The following is a 21,674-nucleotide window of genomic DNA, read 5'->3' as shown; positions in this document are numbered from 1 at the left end:
GGGTTAGTAGTGAAAATATATAAAGAACTTATCAAACTCAACACCCATAAAACAAACAATCCAGTCAAAAAAATGGGCAGAAGAATGGACATTTTTCCAAAGATGACATACAGATGGCTAACAGATACATGAAAAGATGTCCAACGTGGCCCATCATCAAGGAAATACAAATCAAAACTAAAATGAGATACCACCTCACACCGTCAAAATGGCTAAAATGAATTAAAGAAAACAAGCAATACTAGCGAGGGTGTGGCCCTTATACTGTTGGGAATGCCACCTGGTGCAGCCACTCTGAAAAACCCGTATGGAGGTTCCTCAAAAAATTAAAAGTAGTGGGTATTATTGGATTTAGGTCTTAAAGTCATTGCCTTTATTTATTTGTATAGTGTGTAATCTTTCTAATACTAAAACAGGGATTTAAAAAAAATTTTTTTTTTTCAACGTTTTTATTTATTTTTGGGACAGAGAGACACAGAGCATGAACGGGGGAGGGGCAGAGAGAGAGGGAGACACAGAATCGGAAACAGGCTCCAGGCTCCGAGCCATCAGCCCAGAGCCTGACGCGGGGCTTGAACTCACGGGCCGCGAGATCGTGACCTGGCTGAAGTCGGACGCTTAACCAACTGCGCCACCTAGGCACCTCTAAAACAGGGATTTTTAAAAATGATGTTGTTGATGATAATAGTAACAGCAGCTAACACTTAAGTAATTATGTTCCTATACGTTAACTGCTTTGCATAAATCACAGCAATTAATCCTCACCAGACCCGTGAGAGGCAGCAGGGTGAAGCCAACCCAGTGTCTGGGTTCAAATTCCAAGCTGTATCATTTACAGGGTATATTAGCTTGAACACATTACTAAAACCCTGGGCCTCAGGACCGTCGTAAAATGAGGACAGTAATAGTAAGATCTACTTCACAGGACTGTCTTGCACGCAATAAACATTCAGTAAACTTGACCACCACCTTTTCACAGATGAAGAATCTGAAAGTCCAAGAGGTTAAGCAAATGGTCTCAGGTGACACAGCTCATCTCTACAGGAGTCACGATTTGAACTCAAGTTAGAACATCTTTACTCCGTACGCTACCCTAGCCAAAAGCATGGCTGGCTGTACTGATGCAGTTAAGGTTCAGAAACACCACCACTCCCTCACCTCCCTGGTTTCTACAAAATTCCAAGATGTTGGATGGGGACACCCAATTTTCTCTCAGGTTTTCCTCACAATTCCCGCATCCTTTTTTTTTATTAAAAAAAAATTTTTTTTTAAGTTTGAGACAGCACAAGTGGGGGAGAGGCAGAGAGGAGAGAGGGAGGGGGAGGGGGAGGGGGAGGGGGAGGGGGAAGGGGAGGGGGAGGGGGAGAGGGGGGAGAGGGAGAGAGGGAGAAACAGAGAGGGAGAGGGGGAGAGAGAGAGAGAGAGAGAGAGAGAGAGAATCCTAAGCCGGTTCTGTCAGCGCAGAGGCGGATGCGGAGCTCAAACCCAGGAAACCGCTACTAGATCATGACCCGAGCCAAAACCAAGAGTCAGATGCTTTACTGTCCGAGCCACCGAGGCATCCCCCCACATCCTTTAGAGGAGAGATGTGGGTCCTGCTGTGTGACCATGGGCACATTAGTGTCTCAATGAGCATCAGTTTTCTTGTCTGGAAAACCGGATCCTCCCCAGGGACTGAGCCAGATCCAGGATGTGAAGCACCCATGGCTTCTCTGGCCTAATTCTCTTCACTTCCTAGCTCCCACAGGCTGCACCCGCACCAAATTACTCACTCTACACCCTTCATTCAAAACCTTCCCACGTCTAGGGGCGCCTGAGTGGCTCAGTGGGTTAAGCGTCCCACTTTGGCTCAGGTCATGATCTTGCGGTTTGTGAGTTCGAGCCCCGCGTCAGGCTCTGGGCTGATGGCCCAGAGCCTGGAGCCTGCTTGGGATTCTGTGTCTCCCTCTCTGCCCCTCCCCTACTCATGCTCTGTCTCTCTCAATAATAAATTAACGTTAAAAAAAACCAAAAAGTAAACCTTCCCACGTCTTGGTTATTGTCGGGGAGAAAGCTGACCCTGATTTCCCAGGTTGATTTCATGTCGCTCTACTGGGTTCCCATGGCTCTTTTCACACTCTTAATTGTAAATTTACTTGTCTGCCTTGTCCATAAGACTATGACCACTGGGACCAGGTTTTATCCACTTTGCAGTCCTGTCTGGTGCTATATAAATATTTGTCGAGTTAAACTATTTACGCTGGTGCCTGGCATACACAACACCAAACACAACTTCCCTTCGGGTTTTCTTAAAGACATAGGTAGAAAGAATCACAGTTCAGATGGGCCCATTCTAAGAACAAATGCAGTAATTTCCTTGTCCTTGAACACCAGAAAAAGGCCCTGGCCATCAAAGTACTCACTGAAGCCAAACTGGGAGCTTAAGAAAAGAACAAAGCCATAAATCGCTCTTTCTGGTAATGGCGACGGTGAATTTTCCACCATTTTCCCTGTGGCTTTGGACAATCTGTAGGAAAGAAACACAATCATCGTCAGTGATTTACTCCCCTTCGTCACTGGTCTGTCGTAGCCTCATTGCTTTGCTATGGGCACAGCCTCTGCAGTTTTTTCCCCTAGCCTAAACCACTGCACGCGGCCAACGTGCGGACACACCTCCCAACACACACCGCTTGCACGCGCGCACAAGCCCCCGGACCTCGCGTGCGCGCGCACACCCTGCAGCTGAGGGGGAGGGAGCGCAGAGGAGGGACAGACGCCCCTCCAGCCCTGCAGGCTTCGCTGCCCTGCGGAAGGGCAGGGCAGGGCAGGGCCGGGCCGGGCTCCTCCCCAGGTTTGGGCCCCGGCACCCCCCGGGACCGGACCCTGTCCTCTCGGAGGAGCTTCTCGTTTCTCATTCGAGGCTAGGGGTGGGGGGTGGAGGGGGGTTGGCCCTCGACCTTGGGTCCTTGAAGCGTCCACTCAGACCCCTCCCGACAGCTCGACCACCTCAGCGTCGAGTCCCCTGCGCAAGCGCTGTCCGGGAAGCCTCGGGGGGGGGGGGGTGCGAAAGAAGAAAAACTGATGGAAAGGCCGGGTCGCGATGGCGCTCCCCCCACGCCTCCCCCCACCCCAGGCGCAAGCGCACCGCGACCCTCTCCGGCTTGCAGCAAGCCCGCACTGGGGGAAGCTAGATCGCTCCGCTCGCCGCCGCGGAAGCGGGGGCGGGGGGGCACGGTTACGCATGCGCGCTGCTGCCCACGTGATACGCCCGCCGCCTGCGCCGCCGCCCGCTCCCGCCCGCCCGCTGGCTGACGTGGAGGGCCCGAGGCGGCGGCGTCGGCGGCGGCCCGCGTCCGAGGCTCGCGGGCGGCGGGCCCCGGTGAGTGCACATCTGGCGCGCGGCGGGGCTCCCGGATGTGTCACCTTGTCGCGCTGCAGCCGAGATGCCCGGGGAGAGGGGCCCTCCACACCCCCTCCGTGGGTGTGTGGTGAGTGTGGGTGTGTGTGCGTCGCCCCGCGTCGCTAGCTGTGGTGCCCGTGGTGTGTCTGCGTGGGTCGGGGTGCCGGTGCGCTGGGGGTGTGGCCGCCTTTTTCGGCCCGAGTGGGTGTGTCCCCTTTGTCTTATGGTCCCCTTCTGCAAGCTTGGGCCCCTCCGGGCGTCTGTGCGAGGGTGGGAGTAGCCCCTTTGTGTGCGCATCCCCTGCCGCCCGCGCACTCTCGTCTGGAGGGTGACATCCCTGATAGGCGAGGGGTCCTTCGGCCCGGGCGTGCCAGCACGCGCCTGTGTGTCCACTCTCGGCTTCTTTGTGTCGCGACCGTTCTTCTTGGCGTGGGCGCCTGTGGCCCGTGTGGGTGGCCCCTCGTTGTGTCACCGTCCCTCTCCGGGGGTGCGCGTCCACTCCTCGCGTGGCCGAGCGCTCTGCAGTCGTGACCCTGTCCTGGGGCATCTCCCGCCCAGGTGTGCGTCTTATCGTGTACCCGCCCGCGTGTCGCGCCCGGATCCTGTCGAATGTATGATTCCCCCTTGTGCGCGTTTTCGTTCGCGAGTGTTCGTGAACGTTCGTGCACGCTCCATCCTCTGTGTTTTGTGTGCCTTACGTCTGCGCCACCTGCTTTCGTGAGAATGGCAGTCGAGTCCGGGGGTGGTGGCCTCCTTCCCTGGAAGGGACCAGGGACGGGAGACGCTCCCCCCTCCCTTCTTTTGGAAGCATCCTCCCACCCCCAACGCTGGTGGGAAGAGGGGAGACGGCAGCGGGTCTGGCCAGCTGCTCTATAGTGTTGATGACAAGTGTGGCCTGTCGAACCAGCCTATTCTGGGGATGGAATAAGGGGGGAGCCAAGGGCCCCAAATCGAGCCTAGGCGTAGGCGAATTTTGGCTGGTACCCGTGCAGAGTGCCTTTTCCAGAAGCGCCCTAGACACCCAAAGCCCTTCAACTGCAGACTCCTTCCAAAATATACGTACACGCCAGCTGGGTAAATATGTTTTAGCCGTTCCTGGGCATTCTTGATCATACTTAACGGTTCGTATAGTGTTTTATGGCGTTCACATAAATTGTCACTTGATTCTGCCCAACACCCTGGCGAGGGGAGTCAAGGTAGACATCTTACAGATTTTACTCCTCCCTTGGGAGCAGTTTCCTTATAGTTACAGCTTCAGTTAGGACATTTTTTTATTGCAAGAAATTTGCATTTTATCCTGAGCGAAATGGGATTTATTACAAGGATACCCAGGGAAAGAGACTTCAAACCCGTTAAAGACCCTACCTTCTACGCCTCCTCTTGCTCAAAGGTTCGTGCTCTGCGCTCAAAGGCTGTGTTTTGGTGTCTGTTTATTTCTGTTCATTTGTTCAGTTTTCTTACCTTTGCCTAATCTCCCTTTTTCTTTTTAACTTCTGGAATAATTCACACATAATATACGTAGGGGGATCTAACCAGTCCATGACCCAGATTTACAAATGTAATTATTTTGCCAGATTTACTTCAGATCCTTTTTTTTTTTTAAGAAGTAAAATTGCAGATATTGGAGGTGCTCCGAGCTCCTCCACCTCCTCTAGAGGCAGCCACCGTGTTCCTATTTTATACTTGATTCACAGTGAATCCGTAAACAATATGTAGTGGTATGTGTTTTAAATTTTAACGGTGTTAAATGATAAGTGTCTTTTGCAACTTGCTTTTTTCGATCAGCATAATATTTTGAGATTTATATACAAATAAATTGGATAATTGTGTTATCTTTGGTTCATTTCAATTACTGGTAAAGAACTCAATTGTATGAATATACCATAATCTATCCATTTACTTATTCATGGATTTTGAAGTTGTTTCTGGTTTTTGACTCTCAAACAATCCTGCAATAAACCTCTTTGTACTTGCCTGCTTGTGCACACATTGGGAAGTTTGTCTAGAAAATGCACCTGTAGCAGAGTTGCTAGATAGGTTATGTGCATTTTCAATTTACTAAATATCACACAAGCTCTCAAGGTGGTTGTACTAATTTTCACTCACTGGTTTTGAGTGAGGACACCCATTTATTTCCTCACATCCTTGCTAATATTTTATGTTATTAGACTTTTAACTTTTTTTGTCTTCTCTTTACTGACCAGCTTCCTTGTACTTTAGTGTATGGCTAAATCTGCTTGCAGCCACCTTGGCTACTGCTCCAGCTCTGTGTCAGATGGGTTCATCTCTCACAGCTAATTTGCTCAGTCTTTATCTCATGTGGTCCTCATAAGTTTAATTCCAGTAAAAATTTATTTTGCACCTATGGTTGATGTAAAGTTAGTAATTTCCATGATATGTATATGTACCTCTCTAGTGGCAGTTGAGGCGATTTAATTGCTTTTTAAAATATGATGAATGGTTTTGAAAAATCTTTTTTTCCTTTTTAATGTAATATTTGATATAATCAAAATATATGTAACACAATAAAGATAATAAAAAACAAAATATATGTAATATACATGCAGGTTATGAAGCAAAATAATAAAATGAACACCAGTCAATACACCCAATCCAAGAATCAAAATGACCAATATCGAATGTACTCAACTGCAGAGTGACTACTATCCTGAATGGTGTCATTTCTTGCTTTTTAAATATAATTTTGCCAGATATGTGTATATTCCTCAACAATGTATTGTATGGTTTTTGACTTAAAAAAAAAAGGAATTCTGGATACAGTTTTCTGAGACTTGGTTGTTTCACTCAATGTTGTTTCTAAGAATCACTGATACTGAGTATAGATGTAAGTCATTTTTTAAGGCTGTGTAATATTCCATGGCGAATATAACACAGTGAATGCATTCTTCTTTGATGAACATTTTGGATCTTTCTAGGTGTTGCTATTACAAAATTTTCATACATATCTTCTGGTACACAGTTGCAAGAATTTCTCTAATTTTCATGCTGGGGTGTATGACCCTCAGGGGAGTAATGAAGGTATTTCTAGGGAGTACTTGGGCACCACGGATATTAATGCCTCCATTTCTAGATGATTAAATTCCATGTGTACTCTTTCCTGATGTTGGTAACACCTGAGGCCTGTAATAGAGGCCTCCTGTTGCTTCCACTTTCACCTTTCCTTTCCTAGTAGCACTTCTGCCTTAGATAAGGAAGGCATACCAGTCATCCACGTGGAGTCTGACGAAGGCATTGTTCCAAGTGGAAAAGCTCCATGGAAAACAAAGAGATAATTTAAAATCTAGTGTATGTTGTTAGAGAAAGCCTTTTTAAATCCAGGCACTTCCCATTTCCTCAAGACTGCATTTGCAGTACATTTTAACACTTATCTTCAATTATCAGTGTATGTAGTTATTGTTGATCAATCGTATGCAATAATACTTATAACAATTTAAGCCAGTGATGTGTCAGCTTTATTTTTAAATGTCACAAGAAATTCATCCTTTGCAATTATTTAAACTTAGACTGAGCATTTTAGGTGTCATCTTAGTGTGAAATGATTAGAAGTATTTTTTGTGGTTTGTGAGTAAAAAAAGGTTGGAATACCACTGTGGTAAGCTATTTGCTAGAAGTGAAATTGCTGGATTATGGGGTATGAATGTTCAACTTTACCAAATTGTTTTCTGAAGTGGTTGTACCACCTTGTACTTCGACTAGCAGTTTTGTCAATTTATATACTTGGATGAGCAGTGTGTAAGAGTTATGGTTGATCTGTATCCACTCCAACACTTACTATCATCATCAGATTTCTTTATATTTGCTGATCAAATGGGTATGAAATGATTTGTCATTGTGATTTTTACTTGCATTTCTTTGTTAATGAGTTTGAGCATCTTTTCACATGTTTATGAACGGTTTTCCTTTTGTGACATGCCTGCTCGTATCTTTTACCCATTTTTCTGTTGTCTTTTAAAACTAACAAATGGGTAACAGTGATCCTTTATTGATTGTATGCGTTGTAAATATCTTCTTCCAGTTCATGGCTTGTCTTTTTACTCTTTATGGTGTATTTTGGTGAACAGAAGTTCTTAATTTTAATGTAATCTAATTGGAAACTTTACCTGGCCTTGGAATTATAAAGACGTTCTCCTATGTTTCTTTTTAGAAGTTTTAAAATGATGTCTTTCACATTTAAATTCATAATCCATCTGGTATTGATTTTTGTGTATAGTGTGAGGCACTGATCCACATTCATTTTTTTTTCCTCCATGTGGCTACAGCTGTCCTCATACCATAGGTGGAATTGTCCCTCTGTTCACCAGCATGGGTTTGTTTCTGGCTCCCTTTTTCTTTGCCACTTGTTTCCTTGTCTATCTCTGTGTTATACCACACTGTTATAATTATTAACCCTATAGCTTTACCAGAAATATTGCTATTTGGGGCAGGGGGTCTTGAGTCTCAGCTGTTCTTGGACCTCTGTTCTTGTTTTAAGAATCAACTTGTCACATGACATGAAAAACTCTTTGGGAATTAATTGGAATTATTGAATCAATTTGAGGGAGAATTGAAATCTTTAAGATTTTGAGCCTTCCTGTCTGAGAAAATGGTATGTATTTCTATTTATTTAGGTTTTTAATGTCTTTTAATTTGGTTTTGTAACTTTATACAGAGAGAACATTAAACATGAAAATATTCTAATGTTTCTAGTAGTTTTGTTTCAATTATAAATGGTGTTATTTTTTAAGATTCTATTTTCTGTGTTTACTGTTAGCAAATAGAAATTTAATGGATTTTTATATTAGTCTTTAGCCACCCAATTGATAAACTTTTATTGTTTCTAATATATTTTCTGTAATTCTTTTGAGTTCTATGTGAATAACTATGTCATTGCAAATACACTTTTTGTTCTTCCTTTCAATTATTTTCCTTAAAAGTTTTTTTTTCTTGTCTTAATATGCTGGCATACTTTTACATCTATGTTCAATGGAAGTGATGATGATGATTGTTCATTAAAAGTGATTGTAATGGACATATACATGTCTCATTCCCGATTTTAAAGGGAACGTTTCTGCATTAAAAATATTTAAGTTCTTGTAAATAACTCTTTATAAGTTAGGGAAGTCTTTGCAGTTTTGTCACATCCCTTTCTGCATGGGACAGAAAAACTTGAGAGAGAGTATCTTGTAGTTTTTCTTTTTTAATCTGTTAAATGTAGTGGATTTCAGTTAATACATTTTAAAATTCTTAATTCTTTTTTGTATTCTCTACTGAGATAAACCCAAATTGATCTTAGTGAATTTTTTTTTTTTTATGAACTACTGGATTGAGTTTGCTAATATTAGGATTTTTTTTATCTGTTTATGAGTGAAATCACATATCATTATTCTTTATTGACTATCTTGTCTGGTTTTGGCATTAATGTTATGCCACCCTTATACAATTAAAGAATAGTTCTTTTTTTTTCTGTTCCCTAGGACAGTTTGGATTGGGGTGATTTGTTTCTTAAATGTTTGGTGGAATTTACCCCTAAGATCATTTGGATCTAATGTTTTCTTTGTAGAAAAATTGTAAATGGTTGATAATTTGGTAGTAATTAGCAATGGAATAATAGTAGGACTTTAAGTTTTCCATTGCTTTTAATCAGTTTTGGTAAGTTTAAGAAATTTGTCTTTTCAACAAAAACTTGAAGTTGATTGGCATGGTATTGTTCATGGTATTGTCTTAATTTCTACCCCCCCCCCTTTTTTTTTATGTTTATTTATTTTTGAGAGAGAGGGAGAGACAGAGCATGAGCAGGGGAGGGGCAGAGAGAGAGGGAGACACAATCCAAAGCAGGCTCCAGGCTCTGAGCTTTCAGCACAGAGCCCAACACGGGGTTTGAACTCACAAACCGCGAGATCATGACCTGCGCCTGTGCTGAAGTCAGACGCTCAGCCAACTGAGCCACTCAGGTGCCCTCTTAATTCCCTTTTTAATTTATGCTTTATCTGTAGTTATGTTCCCTTTCTCATTTGTTTTGTTTATTTATTATTATTATTTTTTATTTTGGAAGAGAGAGAAAGAGAGTGCAGGGGAGGAGCAGAGAGAGAGGGAGAGAGAGAATCCCAAGCAGGCCCCATACTGTCATTACAGAGTGTCGATGCCGGGTTCAATCCCACTCACCTTGAGGTCATGACCTGAGACAAAATCAAGAGTTGGTGCTTACCTGACTGAGCCATCCAGGCGCCCCAACCCCCTTTTCTCATTTTGAATATTTGTGTGTGACTTCTCTTTTTTCTAGATTAATCTTGCCAAAAATTTGTCTATTTTACTAATCTTGGAAATGGATTAATTTTTGGCATAATTAGTTCTATTAAATTTTTGTTGTTGTTCATTGACTCCTTTTCGTTTATTTACCTCCTTTTTCTTTCTTTGGGCTTATATTACTTTTTTAACTTAAATTCCATGTTTAACTTAGTAATTTCCAGCCATTGTTATTACCTAGTATAAGTGTGTTAGGCTGTAAACTTAACCCAAAATTTATTTTTGCCTTAGCTAACATTGTTTAACTTACAATGTTTTCATTAACTTTCAAATCTAAGTGCTTTAAAATTTTCATTTTGATTTTTTCTTTGATGTACGTGTTTTTAAAATTTTCTTTGAAACATGTAACGTGTTTTTTTAATTTTCAAAAGTATCTACATTAACATTTTTCTTTTTGTTATTCACTCCTAAATTGTGTTATCAGAGAATGTAGTATTTTGTCTTTTAAAAAATGTTTGCTTGCTCTCAATTTGTGGCCTTGTACATAGTGAATAATAACTGTTAAATGTGTACTTGTGACAAGTATGTGCTTTCTAACTGTTATGTATCTGTTAGATCAAACTTGCAAATTGTGTTGTTCAGACTGTCTTTATTAATTTTTGTTTCACTGGTCATTAATTGAGAGAGATGTGTGCAATCTCCTGCTACTACTTTCTAACTGACTTCCTATAGTTCTAACAACTTTTCTGATGTGTGGTGAGATTATTTGATTAGGGATGTAAAAGTTTAACATTATTTTCTTGATGGATTGAATCTTTTCTATTATGCTGTGATCCTCTCCATGCTTAATTTAGCTTTTTGTGTTAGTATTATTTAGTCTATCTCACCTTCCTTTGGTGGTAAGTTACCTGGAATATACTTTTCCTTTATTTTGCTGTCACTTTTTTTATACCCTGACATTTTAGGTGTCTGTTACAGAGAATATATTACTGGATTTTTCTTTCAATCCAGTCAGTTTATGTCTTTTAGTTGGTATTTTTTTAAGAAGTTAGTTCAAGTCTCTTGGTAGCTGAATTTTTATATAAAATTATTTTGATTTTATCCTTGTTCTTGAGAGAGGTTTGATGGGTATACACATTCTAGGTTGATCGATTATTTTCTGTCCACATGGTGAAGGTATTATTCTACATGGAAAGCCTCCTGTGCGTTTATTTTTGCTACTTTGAAGAAACTTCTTTTTCTTTTGGTTGCATTGGATATTCTATCTTTGGTGCTATGTCATTTCCTTTTTAAGTCTAATGGAGATTACTTTTTGTTTATCCTCTTTTGGATACATACATTTCTTGATTCTGAATTTTGTTGGATTCTGAATTTTGTCTTTCAAGAGGTCTAGAAGATTCTGAGCCTTGTAATAAATATTGTCTCTTTGGAAATTTAGTTGAATGTGTATGTATTGAACTGTTTCCAGGTTAGGTACTTTTCATCTTTCATAGTTTTCATTTCCTTGTTTCCCTATCAGAGTTTACAGTGCTGGGTAATTTTATCAGCCATATCTTCTAGTTCATCAATTTCTCTTCATCTGTGCTTAGTCTTCTCTATAATGCGTCCATTTTTTCCCTTTTACTCTGAACCGTTATATTTTTTATTTGTAAAAGTTCCACTTGGTTCTTTTTTCAGATACATCAAGTCTTTCTTTCATGTTGCTTCCTCGTTTTTCTGAACCCATGGGTATTCTGTGGACTGTATCTGGCAGTCCCAATGTCTGATGTCTTTAGGGATCTAAATTTATTCCTTGTTTTTTTCTGTTGTGTATCTCTCATATTGGGTTGTCACCTCCTATGCTTGATGATCTTTGGTTATGAACTCTTTGATTGATCTTTCTCTGTGGGCTCTTGAAAGTTTGATTTGGAGGCCCTTTTCTTCTGATAGGATTTGTATCATGTTTGGTTGGGAGCCAGGGAGTTTACATTGGACCACTTTCGGTGTCTTCCCTTTGCTTCTGGCCCAGGGCTGTGTCCGTTGCTGCTCTTGGCAATACTACTTGTAGCTCTTGACTCTCAGCTTTAGTTTTTAGCCAGAGGTTTGTTGCTTTTGGGGGGAAAGGGTGGTTTTAGACATTCCTAGTTCTATAAGCTCAGCAAAATTTAAAAAATTTTAGAATCGAGGATCTACTTTGTTTTGCAGTGAGAGTCCCTTATTAGTTCATTGTAACTGATGGGTTTAGAAGTCCTTTACATTCTTACTTGAGTGTATTAGAAAAAAAAAAAAAGTCCTTCCAAGTGTAAGGTTTCTTGTGGTATCAAATTTTCTATTAAAACAAGCTTAGATCTGAGTTAAAAGTTGAGTTATTCTCAAAAAAATATTGAATAACAGTAGTAGAGGTAGCAAGTGGATTTAGCAAAGTTTTCTACTTAGGGAGCTTGAATAAAAAATTTGGCAAGTACTGAGCTAGGGAATCAAGATGAATAGGGCACAGTGTACCCTCTCAGCCTACAAAGATAAGCCTGTGATGACCAGTGTGAGGACTGCTGTCAAAAAGATGTGGGCAGGGCGCTCTGGGCTTATGGAGAAGAGGTGCAGAAAGGAACTTGGTAGTAGTAGTGAGAAGATCAGGAAATGCTTCCCAGACTGGTAGGCCTTGGGTGGTTGTAGAACAAGGTTTGTTTATGAATCAGAGGCAGTTGAGTATGAATGTCTTCTGTGTTGCATGTTGTGGAGTGACTGGAAATAAAAGCAGAAACAGGATTATTAAAGACCTTCCAAGCTGCAGTACGAAGTTTGGACTTTATTCTGAAGGTGAAGGGAAGCTATTGAATGATTTTAAGCAGTAAAATGTTATGGTCAGAGTTTTAGAGAGTGCCAAGTTTGAAGGCAAATCACCAGCTGGGAGTCTGCTTGTTAAGTTAGTTCAGAGAAGAAAAGATGAAGCGAAAATGAAGGTAGTGTCATTGGCATGAACAGGTGTATGGGTGCTAATTTTAGATTTCATAGGTGGGTAGAAACGACAGGACTTTGTGGTCAGATGGATAGGAATGTTGAGAGAGACTGGGGAGTCCAGATGGCCTCCGGATCACTGGTTTGCTTAACCATGTGGCATGTGGAACAGTTGACTGGTAACATACGGAAAGAGGAGAGAACTTCGTTTCATTTGTTTGTTTTTGAAGAAAAAGATAAGTTTATTTTTGAACTTAATCTGAGAAACTTGTGGGACATCTTGTTGACAGGGACTATAGAGATGCAGTGCAGCCTGGAGAAATTAGAGACTTCAGCATCTGGCCGTTTCAGCCGTTGTTTGCTTCAGTGCAGTTTGAGATAATTTAAAGTGGCACATGGATTCTGTAATAGTTAAGAACTTAATGTGTACGAAAAATGTAAATTGTATCTCAAATCTATGATATCATGGATATTACCACTTAGGCCAAGTGAGCCCAATAAAAGAGAACTACTAAATAAATAAAAATACATGCGATGTGTGGAAATGGCAAAAATCATGGTGAAGCTGTGCAAATGATGGAAGTGCAGAAAGTACTATTTTGAAGCCATGGGTATGGTGGATGAGGTCACCGAGGAGAGAGTAAGCCTGAAAAAAAAAGAGAGGTGACATTTGGGTGGCGGGGAATGGAGAAGAAGAGCCCATGGAAACTGAGGAAAAGCAGCCAGAAGAATAGGAGGAAAACCAGGAGAAGATGGTCTTTGGAGTCCATATGAAGAGTTCTGAGAAGGAGGAAGTGGTCAACAGCGTCAAGTAAGTTGTAAGCTGAAAAGTGCTCTTTGGACTTAGCAGTTAAGGTAGACCGTTTAGCTGGAAGCATCCAAACAGTGGATTTTTAAAAATATGCATCTAATTCTAATGTTAATAATAGCTGATATTTATAATATTTCCTATATGCCATGTACTATTCTAAGCACTATAAATGTGTTACTGGTTAATCAAATAGGTAGTATTGCTATCCCCATTGGAAATGTGAGGAAAGCGAAGTACAGAGAGGTTAAGTGACTCGCCCAAGATCACACACTCAGGAAATGAGGGAGCCAGGATTCAAGCCCAGGCAGTCTGGTTCCAGAGTCCATGCTCTTAATTAACCACTGTGCCATACTGCCTCTTTGGTTAAAACAAGATAGAAAATAAAAATTACATGAGTGTCTAATCATAGAATAGTTGGTGAGTCAGGTGTGATGTCAGTGAGATCTGCCAGGCTGTGAATGACCAGCATGCTGTCACAGTGGCTCAGTCTCCTGGGTATGAGCACATTAATTGGATTATAACCGATGCCGTGATGGCAATGTGTGGGCTATGACAGAGAGTTCTTGGCTCTACACACACAGAATGTTTGTAAGGCAAATGAATTAAAAAGTGTATATATTTTCCAGGATAGCATATGTCCCACTTTATATGCCATACCGTGGGTGCTAAAATGTCTATTTTTTCCAGTCACTCGCTTTTGGAGTTAAATTCTCCAAACTCTGGAAACCTTGTTCATACAGACAGTTCAGGTTCCAGACATAATAGATAATCAGTCTCTTGTAGAAGGTCATTAATGACCTTGTTGTAAGCAGTTTTCCTTGAATAACAGAGGTGGAAAGCCAGTTGCAGAAAGCTGAAAGGATTCGAATGGGAGAAAAGGGAGGAAGAATTCTTGATGAAGAATGTCTGTGGTAGGAGGCAGGGGACCCAAGAGCTGTACGACTCTTGGTTGTGGTCAGAAAGGAGCTAATCAAAGTTAAAGGTTTAAAAACTGGCTTAAACCTGCACAGTGATCTGGGGTGTAGCCTTGGGAAGGAAGAGCCTTGGTGTCACAGGTGGTGAAGATAATTTTAGCCAAGGAGGTGAATGGTAAGGCTGGGGTCCTGAAGGGATCGTGTATACAGGCCTTGGTGTGGCTGGGTTGGTGAGAGTTTGGAGGAGAGAGGGGAACACTGTGATGATTGCCAGTGTTCTTAAACATGGCAACAAGCAAGAACTGGCTAGGTGGCAGTGACAAGGAAGAGTGTGTGAGAGGAGAGACTATGGAATCAGAGGACCTAAGTTTAAATCCTTCTAGCTTGGTGACCTTGAGCAAATTACTTAATTTTACTAAGCATGCTTCTTATCTGCACACTGGAGGTGATGATCGGACCTGAGAATTGCTGCGAGGATGAATGAGATCGTGTATGTGAAAATGTTTGGTACAACGTGTGACAAATAGCATGAATAGTTTGCTAGGAAGATGGTTCTTGTTCTTCACTTCTGCTACTGTGAGGTTTTCGTACAGCGAATTGGACACAAGAAGAATTAAAAGAACAGGTTTGTATTTCAAGGACTGACGGTGGTCTTGCTTAGGAAAAAAGAAGCTTTGTTTGTCCTAACAGGAGCGGGGTGATAGTGGTGAAGTGGAAAGGTGTAAGAAACGGTGTTCATGATGGTGCTGGTGAGGAGAGGGAAAGACGGCCGTTACATGGGCGAGAGTTAGAAGCACTACCATGCTGCATTTTTCAGTGATACTTAGGTTTTGTAGCTAATCTCTGAGAGCTATAAATCTTTATTATTGAACTTTCTTCTGGAAAAAAAGCCTTAGTCTGAAACTCCAGCCCTGATTTCCCTTTCCCCCCATTGAAACGATTCTTTTTAAAACATAGTTAATATGTTTGATAATACGAGGCTGTTGATAATATGAGGGTTTTTGCCTACCTTTGCAATCTAGCAGTGCTCTGTGGTGTGGTAGTTGTGAGAGTGAGAGATGCAGTGATTGTTAGGAGGATGGAAGTGTGGATGCGGCTGTGGGAAGTTGGGAGATTGACAGTCTCACCCAGGACCACTCCAGCTCTGCCTCTTTGTCCAAGACAGGAACACACACGGAGGGATGGATAGCAGAATATGAATAGCCAGTAAGACACCATTTTCTCAGTGGAGTCAGGATTTACTTCTGGCCAGGAGGTTGAGAATACGGTAGAGTTTGTGTGTGATGAAATGGCATATTTTATAGGATGCAGTAAAAGCAGATGGTGTAGAAGGGCAGCAGTGGAAAGATGTCTTTTGTTCATTCAGCAAACAATTATTTGAGGGCTTACCATGTGCCAGGCACATGCAAACGTGAGTAAAATGCCCTTAATTATCTCCCAGCTAAGGGAGACATGCAAACAGATAAATTCAGAGTAGAGATGGTGACTATGTGAGTCTAAGGAAGAAAAGAAAGATAAACTGATCATTTGAGGAGAGTTGGGGAAAGAATAGCAGACTGAGGATGAGAATCTTCCAGAGCTCAGTGTCCTTATTGATTATTTTGAGGAGGCCTAAGTTCCAAGGATTTTTCTAATATACCATAGAAGCCAGGAAAACTGCTTCTCATATTATCTCAAATGATTTAATTACTAATTTGGGTTTGTGTTATTTCCTTAGGATGGTACAGCATGGATGATTTTGCCCTGGGAGATTTCACTGTAGTAGATGATGCCTTGTTAGAAGATTGCCCTTATGTGGACGATTGTGTCCTTGCTCCTGAATTTATGTCCAATGATTGTGTTCGCGTGACTCAACTTTACTGCAATGGGGTGGTAAGATTTGTTGATTCTTTAACATTGTGTCTTCTTCTTCTTTTTTTTTTTTTTTTTTAATGTTTTTTTATTTATTTTGAGAGAGAGAGAGTGAGAGGAGGGGCAGAGAGAGAGGGACAAAGAGAATCCCAAGCAGGCTCGGTGATAACAGCCTGGGCCCGATGTGGGCTGGATCTCAGGAACCATGAGATCATGGCCTGGGGCGAAATCAAGAGTCGGATAGTTAGCCAACTGAGCCACCGAGGTCCCCCTAACATTGTGTCTTCTTAAAGGTTTATCATTTTATTGAGGTATAATTGACCTAAAACATTGTATTAGTTTCCCATGTACAATATAATGACTTGAAATACGTACGTGTCGTGAAATTATCACCACAGTAAGTTTAGTTAAAACTATGTTCATTACTGTTCGTAGTTAAAGATCTTTTTTTATTCTGAGAACTTTTAATGTCTACTTTTTAAAGGTGTTTTGATTTACAGCTATGGGAGTAAAGATGTTTTTGTGGTACACAAGTTTTTAAAAAAATTTTTTAATGTTTATTTTTGACAGAGAGAGAGCGCACGTGCGCACATATAAGTGGGGAAGGGCCAGAGAGAGAGGGAGACACAGAATCTGAAACAGGCTCCAGGCTTTGAGCTCTCAGCATAGAGCCCGATGCGGGGCTCGAACTCACAGACAGTGAGATCATGACCTGAGCTGAAGTTGGACGCTCAACCGACTGAGCCACCCAGGTGCCCCTGTGGTACACAAGTTTTACAGGAGGTACAAATGTGATTTCAGAAGGGAAAGTAAGCAGTGCCTCAACAAGAATGTACAATACCAGAGAATGAGTGATGAGGAAATATGGTTTTCTGACTGGAGATTAGAATGGTTCTCAAGAGAGAGCCGTAGATACAGACTCAGGAGAAATGAAACGCTTTGAAAAAAGGCTTAAAGGCTCACCACTGAGCAAAGATAGTGTATCAAAGTGTATAAGTAAATGGGCACTGAAATTTGTTACTTTAGTACTGATAATCCTTACATTAAAAATTGAAAGCTGTATTTTTGCATTTCACCAGATACAAATCAAAAGAATTTTTTTCTATTTAGGGGATGCAGTATAAAGATTTTACCCAAAGTGAGAGAAACTTAGGTGAGTAACTTGGTATTTTAATTTGTTAAAAGACTGTAATGGGAGGTTCATCCATTCGCATCAACATACCAGTCCTACATATCTGTCATTTTTATTTTTTGATTTATGTCTTTTTAAAACATTTTTAACGTTTATTTATTTTTGAGAGACAGAGAGAGAGCGCAAAAAGGGGAGGGGCAGAGAGAGAGACACACAGAATCTGAAGCAGGCTCCAGGCTCCAAGCTGTCAGAACAGAGCCCGATGCAGGGCTCGAACCCACAAGCCATGAGATCGTGACCTGAACCAAAGTCGGACACTTAACCGACTGAGCCACCCAGGCACCTTGGTTTATGGTTTTTGTTTGTTTGTTTTTTGCTCATTTGTTTTTTAATTTGGCTCCATGCCCAGCACAGAGTCCACTGTGGGTCTTGAACTCACGACCCTTAGATCAGGACCTGATCTGAAATCATGTCAGACATTTAACCAACTGAGCCACCCAGGTGCCCCGATTTATATATTTTTAGTTGAAGTATAGTTGGTATACAGTATTCTATTAGTTTCAGGTGTACAACATTTATATATGTATATATATATATATATATATATATGCATATGTGTATATGTATATATATATTAGGAAATGCTCACCATAATAGTTACCATATGTTACCATACAGTTATTACCTTGCTGATGACGATATCCCTCATCCTGTCTATACTTTACAGCCCCGTGATTTATTTGTTTTATGAACGGAAGTTTTACCTCCTAATGCCCTTCACCTATCCTGCTCACCCCTTCTTTTTTACCTTTCCATATCTGTTGTAGCCTTTCCTTTATTAACAGTGTTGATTTATTTCAAAACGAGGCACAAAATATTAATTGAGTACTTTTTTCTAATTAAGAATTTGATATCTGCAATATGTGGTGTAGTAAACCAGTTTCTGTCCTGCAAGATTACTGTGATGCCATTAAAATACACATCTTCTGGCCACTTCTGTTTCAACGTCAGCACAGTTCTGTAATATCAAGGTTGCATCCTTGTGTGGAGGCTGGGTAAGTTACTACACGTTATTTGTTTTGTGTAAACAGTTGTAAGCATGTTGCCCATTATTAAGGAACACCAAGTACAATGGAAGCCTTATTCTTATTCTTATGTCTTATTCTTATATATTGTTCACCTTCACTGTAATGTAATAAGGTGGAAAAAGTTAATGCTTTGGATTTAGATATGATTGACTAATCATGGTAACGTAATGAATGAATATCTGAAGAGCATAGATGGTAGGTTTGTAACCTACCTAGGGAAAATTAATATGCTTGTTTATAAATAAGAGTATTGTTATACAGAAGAGAGAAAAAAGTACAGAATTTTGTCCACTTAATAAATAACTTACTGTTCCCTAGAGTGAAGAGAGAATTTTTTTTCCAAATAGTTTAAATTGAGGTATAATGTAAAGTATAAAAGTCAATGAATTTTTATATATAAGAACCTGATGTTTTAAAAATGAATTTGTATTTAAGCAATTCTCATGCTTCTGAGATAAGTTTGAAGAAATTACAACATCTAGAATTGATGGAAGATATTGTGGATTTGGCAAAGAAAGTTGTGGTAAGTGATAGAATCCCCCATATCTAAAGAATATAAATACTCACAGGGTGTCAGGGCCACGTTAGTAACTTACAGTGGCTAACAGGTTATGGTTTCAGTTTGGTTTAACATGACATTATTCTGCTACCCATGAGTTTGCTGTGTATTTGAGAGATTAGATGGACTGCTATTTTCATGGCTCTGACATGAATGATGAGATCCAGGACTATTCCTTGTCAGTAAAGAATAGAAACTGGAATTTGGCACAGATGAAAGTATGCTCCTGGTTCACAGGAACTTTTGTCACTGAAAGTGACAAGGTTCTCTCTTATAAAATCATGCCACTGTCACTATCACCACAATAAATACTACTACTTTGTGGTAAACTTTTATTATGCCGTATTTGAGGTAGTATCCCTGTACTGCACTGAGGGTTATTTTTTTTCCCTGTGAAAGCCATTTAGTAATTTTTCTTACTTCAGTTGGTTATGGAGCCAAGTGTTTTTCTTGGTATTGTTCTGATTGCAAACTTAAATAAAAGACATTCTGATATTCATTTCCTGCTGATAATCCTTTGCTATAACTTCTGTCAGCCAGTGTAGTTGCTTTTTTTTTTTTTTAATGTTTATTTTTGAGAGTGAGAGAACATGAGCAGGAGAAGGGCAGAGAGAAGGGGGCAGAGGATCCCAAGCGGGCTTTGCGCTGACAGCAGAGACCCTGATGAAGGGCTCAAACTCACAAACTGAGATCATGACCTGAGCTGAAGTCGGACACTTAACTGAGCCACCCAGGTGCCCCAGCCAATGTAGTTTTATAAAAAAATTGGTGTGGGGTGCCTGGGTGGCTCAGTTGGTTAAGCGTCTGACTCTTAGTTTCGGCTCAGGTCATGATCTCCTGGTTTCATGGGTTCTGCCAGCTCTGAGCCTGCTTGGAATTCTCTCTTCCTCCTGCTCTCTGCCCCTACACCACTCATGCAGTCTGTCTCTCTTGGAATGAACTTTAAAATCCATACATCTAAAAGGTACACTAAGTCATTTTATTATTAGAAGCCAATAAGACTATTTCTTAATTCCTGTTTCAGGGTTCTTAGGAGGTAAATTGGGCATGAAAGTACTTGTAGGAAGTGGACTCTGAACACATAGCAGTATTCATGAAATGTAGGATTTTTTTTTTGTTTTTTTGGTTTTTTTGTGCACTGGAAAATTCAAGTGTAATTGATTGAATAAGGAAATAACTGTGTTTTTTTTGTTTTGTTTTGTTTTGCAGAACGATTCATTCTTTATTGGAGGCTTATTGAGAATTGGTTATAAAATAGAAAATGTAAGTGTTAGATACGGGAAGCAGGCACAACAGCTGCCAGTAACTGGCAGTCATCTCACTGGTCATTGCCCATGGATCGAGTTCATATGTTTAGTGTTTTACATGTAGTATTTGGTAGTATCGATTTCTATATTTTGCTTAAAAAATCTCCTTACTCTGGAGGTTTGCATCATTTTCTTTTCCCTCCCGTATAAGTAGTATAATTTTGAGCTTCTTTTACAAGCTGATTCTTTTTTCTTTTTTAGATTATTTACCTTGCATATATTCTCCCAAATGAAATTACTAGGTCTCTAGTATGAACATTTTGGATATGTAATTACTAGATAATCTCCAGGTACAATAATCCAATTTTTAATGCTATTTTTAATGCTAAAACATCTACCTGTTTCCCTTAAGCCTGATGCCAGCATCGATAACTCCACTACTTCTGAAGTCATTTCATATATATGTATTTTTTAAATGTTTTTATTTATTTTTGAGAGGCAGAAAGAGACAGAGCATGAGCAGGGAAGGGGCAGAGAGAAAGAGGGAGCCACAGAATCTGAAGCAGGCTCCAGGCTTCAGGCTCTAGGCTTCAAGCTGTCAACACAGAGCCCAATTCGGGGCTCGAACCCACGAACTGCGAGATCGTGACCTAAGCTAAAGTTGGACGCTCAACTGACTGAGCCACCCAGGCGCCCCTCATATATATATATATATATATATATATATATACACACATACACGTGTATATATGTATACGTATATATACGTGTATATATATACACATGTGTATATATACGTATACATATATGTATAATTTTTATTTTTATTTTTTTTTATTTAATTTTGAAAGAGAGACAGAGTGCAAGTGGAGGAGGGCAGAGAGAGAGGGAAATACAGAATCTGAAGTAGGCTCCAGGCTCAGCTGTCAGCACAGAGCCTGATGGCAGGGCTTGAATTCACGAACCGTGAAATCATGACCTGAGCCGAAGTCAGACGCTTAGCTGACTGAGCTACCCAGGCACCCCTGAAGTCATTTTAGACCAGAAGTATGAATAACATTCTTGTGAACTCCTGACTCTTGATGAAGATCTTTGCACTGAATGCTCATTTGAGCAGTTGTGCTTTTCTCCTGTTGTTTATCTGCTTACTCTTCTCTGTTTGCCACAGACCATTTAAAGTACCCAGTCCTGCAGTGCTGGGGGACTCAGTCAGTTAAGCGTCCAACTCTTGATCTTGGCTCAGGTCACGATCTCACAGTTCATGAGTTCGAGCCCCACGTTGGGCTCTGTGCTGATAGTACGGAACCTGCTTGGGATTCTGTTTCTCCTTCTTTGTACCCCTCCCCCACTGTGCGTGTTCTCTCTCTCTCAAATAAACTTAAAAAATTAAAAATTTTTTTGAATGTTTATTTTTGAGAGACAGAGCATGAGCGGGGTAGGGGCAGAGAGAGAGGGAGACACAGAATCTGAAGCAGGCTCCAGGCTCTGAGCTGTCAGCACAGAACCCAGTGTGGGG

General features: G+C 40.9%; 2 protein-coding genes across 12 annotated transcripts in view; one reads left to right on the top strand and one right to left on the bottom strand.

Annotated features, from left to right (window-relative positions):
• The window catches only part of LOC122491178 (phosphatidylinositol glycan anchor biosynthesis class P), a 36,687-nt gene extending 33,487 nt beyond the window's left edge, over positions 1–3,200 (bottom strand). Inside the window, exons 1-3 of one of the 4 annotated variants that reach the window (XM_043593621.1) lie at positions 3,125–3,200; positions 2,937–3,025; positions 2,403–2,506 (exon numbers count right to left, since the gene is read on the bottom strand). In XM_043593621.1, the coding sequence (XP_043449556.1) occupies positions 2,403–2,484 (82 nt within the window). In that variant the 5' untranslated portion in view covers positions 2,485–2,506; positions 2,937–3,025; positions 3,125–3,200. Of the gene's footprint in view, positions 1–2,402; positions 2,507–2,936; positions 3,098–3,124 lie in introns of those variants that run through there. The other 3 variants (XR_006299297.1, XM_043593619.1, XM_043593620.1) reach the window with 3 other exon arrangements.
• Positions 3,201–3,248: 48 nt separating this feature from the next.
• Positions 3,249–21,674, top strand: part of TTC3 (tetratricopeptide repeat domain 3) — a 128,612-nt gene continuing 110,186 nt past the window's right edge. For 3 of the 8 annotated variants that reach the window (XM_043593610.1, XM_043593611.1, XM_043593609.1), the window contains exons 1-6: positions 3,249–3,467; positions 15,999–16,153; positions 17,243–17,285; positions 18,169–18,319; positions 18,788–18,875; positions 20,121–20,174. In XM_043593610.1, coding sequence (XP_043449545.1) covers positions 16,010–16,153; positions 17,243–17,285; positions 18,169–18,319; positions 18,788–18,875; positions 20,121–20,174 — 480 coding nt within the window. In that variant the 5' untranslated portion in view covers positions 3,249–3,467; positions 15,999–16,009. Of the gene's footprint in view, positions 3,468–8,681; positions 13,368–15,998; positions 16,154–17,242; positions 17,286–18,168; positions 18,320–18,787; positions 18,876–19,935; positions 20,012–20,120; positions 20,175–21,674 lie in introns of those variants that run through there. The other 5 variants (XM_043593612.1, XM_043593613.1, XM_043593614.1 and 2 more) reach the window with 5 other exon arrangements.

Source organism: Prionailurus bengalensis, chromosome C2 (genome assembly GCF_016509475.1).
Source record: "Prionailurus bengalensis isolate Pbe53 chromosome C2, Fcat_Pben_1.1_paternal_pri, whole genome shotgun sequence".
Lineage (NCBI taxonomy): Eukaryota > Metazoa > Chordata > Mammalia > Carnivora > Felidae > Prionailurus > Prionailurus bengalensis.
Note: the sequence above shows the minus strand (reverse complement) of the source record. Positions and strands in the feature narration are given on the sequence as shown.